The 5653-nt window shown below is 44.8% G+C and overlaps 2 protein-coding genes across 2 annotated transcripts in view; both read right to left on the bottom strand.

The window, feature by feature from the left end:
• Positions 1-2919: 2919 nt before the first annotated feature.
• HTD2 (hydroxyacyl-thioester dehydratase type 2) lies at positions 2920-3578 on the bottom strand. The gene has a single exon (XM_026857824.1). It carries the CDS (start codon positions 3545-3547, stop codon positions 3032-3034), a length of 516 nt encoding a protein of 171 aa, XP_026713625.1. The 5' UTR covers positions 3548-3578; the 3' UTR covers positions 2920-3031.
• RPP14 (ribonuclease P/MRP subunit p14) overlaps positions 2920-5653 on the bottom strand; it is a 3675-nt gene continuing 941 nt past the window's right edge. Inside the window, exons 2-5 of the mRNA XM_026857547.1 lie at positions 5530-5576; positions 4932-5010; positions 4282-4360; positions 2920-3647 (exon numbers count right to left, since the gene is read on the bottom strand). Coding sequence (XP_026713348.1) covers positions 3591-3647; positions 4282-4360; positions 4932-5010; positions 5530-5576 — 262 coding nt within the window. The 3' untranslated portion in view covers positions 2920-3590. The remainder of the gene's footprint in view (positions 3648-4281; positions 4361-4931; positions 5011-5529; positions 5577-5653) is intronic.

Genomic DNA, 5653 nt, shown 5'->3' with positions numbered 1-5653 from the left:
CCCTAAACCCGCCCTGGGGAAACCTGAGCTTGGCCTTTTCTGACTGAGGATAGCAGGAAGCAGTCTTCACGTCTGAAATTAATCTCCTGGAAGCTGCGGGAACAGATGGTGTTTCCGAGTGCTACCGGCTCACTTCTAGCTTCAGAAGAACACTGAACGCTCCACAGTAAACACGCTCTTGGAGAGGGGCTAGCTGAGCTGTTCCTTCACTGAGACACTCCTGCCCTTCCCCTTTAAACAAACTATGTTGGTCCTGATACAGTTCCTGGTGGAGCGTGTTGTCCAGCACCGTAACAGGTTACAAACACGGAGGGCACTGTGTAATCACATAGCCTCTTTTGCAGCACACACACCTGAAACAGATTTGAAAAGTACACAGAGGGAGGCTGACAGCTTGGCTTTGCATCTCACTGGTCAACAGAGAGTTGAGATAACACAATTGCAGCACCAGCATGAATCCATGTAGCTCATCTGAAGATTGGTGTGAAATACATCCCTTGGAGAGAAACAGCAGAAAGGACAGAAGTATCTTTGCCAAAATGATGAAATATCATCCTCAGCATAAGAACTTTATAGAATCTTACCTCTTTCAAAAAAAAAAAAGTTTATCCAGGAACAGGGTAACACTGCAATAGATTAACATCCATGTGATATGCTTGTGTTGAGGCTCAACTTGCAAGACCCCATTTGCAAAGGAACTTCTAAGTTCAAGATGTTTTCTCTGTTTGGATTTGGGGTTTCCTCTCTGTCCTGCGGGGAGCCCAGGCTCCTCTGTCCCAGGCGCCTGGTGAGCTTTGGGGACCCAAACCCTAGCCCACTGCCAGCCTGCTTGTATGTTGGGGTGCAAAGGGCGGGCGCACCCGCCGCTCTTCGCCTTCTGAGGGTTTTGTTTGTGTTTTGTTTGGGTTTTTTTTTTAAGTTAAAAGGCGTTGGAATGGGCTGCCCAGGGCAGGGGGGAGTCCCCGGGATCCCTGGAGGGGTTGAAGAGTCGGGCTGAGCCAGCGCTGAGGGATCTGGGGGAGTTGGGAAGGGTCAGCGTTGGGTTAATGGTTGGACTGGATGATCTTCAAGCTCTTTTCCAACCTAAACGATTCTGTGAAAAGATCCTTAAAAAAATCAAACAGCATCTTCTGCTCAATCCGTAGATTTTTAGGGTTTGGGTTTGTTGTTTGTTTGTTTGTTTTCTTTTGCAAAACACAGTTTTAAAGTTGATAAATTGAGGTCCACAACCTTTCGCTGTAGCAGCGTCGAAAACTATTTCAGCGTTACTTAGCGCTTCGCAGCCTCCTGCCCGGTGAGCGCTTGGCTGCGTTTCGTCTCGTCACACCGCACGCAGGAATTCATCTCGCTGTAAGGCTGCAGAGCTCGAGTCTGTCGTACACCTCAAAGAGCCTCGTCTCGCAGCTCCACACTCACAGGAAAGTGGGCCGGGCACTGTGGTTAAGCAGCTAAATCACAGCGATCGTTCCCAACAAATCCTCCCGCAGTTACCCTGGGGGGCAGCCGCAGATTTAATTGCCCTAACCCTTCACCCACCGTCTCACCCTTGCATTTGATTTAACAGGCATCAAGCTGACGACTTCCCATCTAGAGAGGCAGGTGAACAAGGGAAGGAGTGCGCCTGCTGTGAGAAACAAAAGCAAAAAGCCCGTGATCAGGCAGTGACCCCGGGAAAAAAAGAAATGAATCATCTCCTAAAGAGATAAGGAAAGCTCTCCCGAGTACCACTAAGTACCGGTTCGGTGTTTCCAACAGGCCAAACCCACGCTTTGACAATAGAGGGCACAGTGGAGTGGAACAGTTTAAACGTTACCCCTCCCTCTGATCCAGTTTAACTTAACACCTGGGGTTTGTTGTTTAACAACAAAACATCACACCCAGACAGCGTAACGGCTTTACCAGTAGCTTTCATCACCGTTTGAGGACAAACTTTTAGTAGCAAACAACTTTTGAGGTTAACTGCAGCCAAGGCAATTTATGGATGCATTTCTGCTCCAGAGAAGGTGGGGGGATAACAGATTATTTTGCCAGAAAATGATGATGAGCCACCGATTGAAGACAGCCTGTACTTTTAGTCCTGATGGGTCCTCATCATTCCTGAAAAAAGTTTCTTAGTGTATAATAATCTTATGTCAGTACTAAAATAATTTAACCTGGATGATTTACTAAAGAATTTACCAAAAGCCTGCTTTACCAGCAACCAAGGTACTTTCAGCAGGCAAAGGGAAGCACGTTCCCACAGCAAAGTGAGCCGAAAGCAGGCAGTTAGTACTCAGCTCATCCGCCCCTGCTCGTCTTGCCCCCAAGAGCACAAGCGGTGACACTACAGCTTTTCAAAAGCCTCCTTCACTCTGCTTCTGGGAGGCATTTATCTTTAAAGATAATTTCTTTGTGTGTTTATAATCAGGTTTTGTAAGGTATCTAAAGACTTTGGAAGTACTGAGAGTGCCACATCTCCAACTAAACCGGGCAAATTTTATTTTGTTTATGTGAAGGCTAACTACTACTTATCTGCAGAGCAAAGGCTTTACTAGCCAGAAAATGCAGACAAGCACGCTGCCGTGGAGATTACAACAGATCTTGCACTACACGTGTGTCAATACCTCCTGCCTGTTAAACACACAGCACTGTCCCCTCCCTCCGGTGCTTGTTAGCAATACAACTACTCTGTAAAGAGGGAAGGAGTTTTAACTGAATTTAGCCAGTGTGGACTGCGATTTTGCTGAGAACTGCCTCAATGTAAGCTCTGCTGCTGAAGACCTCCCACTGTAGCAGAGCAAAGGCTTGTCTAAACGTGCTGCTTTTCTCACAGTAAGCGCCCAGTTCTGCTGGTTTCATCTTGGCAGTACACAGGGAAAAATGAAAAGCTCTAACTATAAATGCAGTTCTGTCAAGATTAAGTTCATGCACTGTCTTTGACACATTTTGAAGGTTTTTTTGTCGCAAATTTACTGGATTAAGTGAGTTGTGTAAAAAGACGGAGTCAAAACCAAGGGTATGTTTCTGGCCTTTATAGTAAAGCAGTGCAGGATCAACAGCTCTCGCTGTCTGACACCATGACTTTCACCGACCCTTCCATAACAGTCTTCCCACTTTCTCTGACTTTACACGATACTGCAATGTGTGCAATAGAACCCATCAGGCGTTTAACTTCTGCTGAAGCTACGGCTTCTTCGCCGACATACAAAGGAGCTGGAAATCGGATCTCCTGAGAAAGAAACACACAACCTTGACCAGGCATTTTAGTACCCAGAACTGCAGAAATAAGTCCATTGATCAAAACTCCATGTACAATAGTTCTTCCAAATCTAGATTTCTTTGCAAAATCTTCATTTAAATGCAAAGGATTTGTGTCACCTGTTAAATCAGAAAAAGTAACAACATCATTCTGCGTAAAAGCTTTGGTAAGTTCGGCTTTGTCTCCAACTTTTATGTGTAAACTCTGAGGTACAGGACATCCAAGTAGTGAGCTGGTAACTGGTAGCTTTGTCAAGGCTCTTTGTCGGAAATCCCCTCCAGAAATTCCACACCTGAAGGACTGCAACATCTCAAGAAACTTCTGCTTCGTACAACCAAACCAACAACTGCATTCAGTCCAAGACTAGTTCTCTGCTGTTGCCAGATAACGCGAGAAGAAATGGAGATGTCTAGTGGAGAGGGAGGGGGAAGAAAAAAAAAGGCAAGAAACAAACTAAAACATTAAAACCCCCCCACCATCAAATGCACTCAACATTGAAAATACTTAAATTGCCCTTTTACACAGAAGTTAAAAAATTAAAGCTATACCCAAGCAGATTTTCATTTAGCCATGGCTTCAGAGACAAAGAATTCTTCAAACTCATTTTATTAAGCAGCATCCTCTGGGAAAAAAATAAGCTCTGGAAGTGCATGTTCATGCATGAATTTTTAAACGAGGTCAGTCAACAACGACTGAAGAAATGGGGTAGAGGAAATAAAAAACTGGATGAAGATATGGGCCAAGAACAAAACTTTCCAGAAATTATTTTCTCACAGATGTATTAATGAGATCAGGACTTCTCACTGGAATGCAATCATAAAGCAATGAGACAGCTGCTGCTGTCACATTTTACAAGGTTCATTATGAGAATTGCTTAAATGCAGGTCTACACCCCTGCACTGAAAAGCATTTCACTCCCAAACCAAGTCATTTTTGCATCTAGACCATCCTTCTATGAAAAGGCAGCGCACTTGGCTACAAAGAGCAACTCAGAGAGAGAAGTGACACGTGGGGGAAGCCATCCAGCCCCCACAGGGCTTTACCTGCAGCACTCGAAAGGCACACCTCCTGTTCTGGTAGAAGCCCAGCAGTGTTAGAGCGCTCCACAGCTTGACAAGGCCACTAAGTAAAAAGAAAATTAAATATATTAATAAATTTTCTTTTTCCCAATTTTCGTGCTGCGTAAACATCTTAAAAAAAAAAAAAGTTACATAGTAATGAAACCTTAACTGTAACTGAAATTACAGCAGGCAATTTCACCTATGAGTTTAGTAGTAACACTGAAGGGTTACTGCAATGACTGCGATACATGCTGTAACCTTTCCAAGTTCATTTTACTGGCCCCGTTCTTGTTCTCTCTGTGCCTTTAAGCTAAATAAATCACCTGCAGTTGTCTTCACCATTTAAACAGAGTAACCATTCTCATCTTTACTACTGAGATTTTAAACCCACATATTTCAATGATGCTTAGTTCCTGTCAGACCATTCTGTTTTAAAGCAGGAATAGCATACTGATATGTGTAGGTTACCAAATCTTTGTGATTTTTTTATTTTCTGCATGCTCTATGCAGACATCTGTAAGTTAGGCTTAATTCTTCAAAGACCATTCTTAGCTTAAGAGTTATGTTTTCTTATGAAAAGATAAGATACTTTTTCATGGGAGTATCTGAAGTGCGTACCTACTGTACCTTACCTGCTAACAACTCTTAATATGGCAGACAGAGATTTTTCCTCATATGTTAAGACATCAACGGGCAAAGCTGCTCCAACCTATGAAAAAAAATGTTATTAAGTAAGTACCATCCTATGCTCTTATAGTGGTTTAAAAGCAAGTGAACTCACTACCAGCACACAACATCATTAAAGGTGCTACAGTTACGCTCAAATCTCAGATGAGCATTTCAGCTACAGCACCACTCGATTTCACACAGCACCTTTCCTCTCAGAGCTCTTCAGATAGAAACTACTTTTAGTTCCACACGACAGCTGGAGAAACAGGGCCCCAGCAGTGCCGCGACTTGTTTAAAGGCACGCAGCAATACACAGAGTAAGAGCAGGAGTGTGGCCTTGCCCATCCACGAAGCTGTTCCCTTCCCACAGTTCTCCTTTTATAAACCTCGTCACAGCGAAAGCATCGATAGCCCAGATTCTATACGCTAAATATGCTGCAGCCACCTGACTACTGACGCTAAGACAAAACGTACAGCTCCAGCTTCACTGGGAGCAAGTCACAACGTGAGCTGGAGAGCAGGTAAGGGGTTAACGGAGAGGCACACTGGAGACACTCCTGCCTCCGCACGCCCTCAGCGCGACCCCGCTCCCCTCCCGCCTCCCAGGGCTGAGCCGGGGGGGCAGAGCCGACAGAAAACCGACCGCGGAAGCCAGGGGCACACCGGCCGCTCCCGCAAGGCTCCC

Source organism: Athene cunicularia (assembly GCF_003259725.1).
Source record: "Athene cunicularia isolate RWA chromosome 12 unlocalized genomic scaffold, athCun1 chr12_part1, whole genome shotgun sequence".
Taxonomy (NCBI): Eukaryota; Metazoa; Chordata; class Aves; order Strigiformes; family Strigidae; genus Athene; species Athene cunicularia.
The sequence above is the reverse complement of the archived record's forward strand: the minus strand, read 5'-3'. Positions and strand labels throughout refer to the sequence as shown.

Bases quoted from the DNA above. Each gene is read 5' to 3' on its own strand.
- HTD2 (XM_026857824.1), bottom strand. From the start codon at position 3,547: ATGTTGCAGTCCTTCAGGTGTGGAATTTCTGGAGGGGATTTCCGACAA.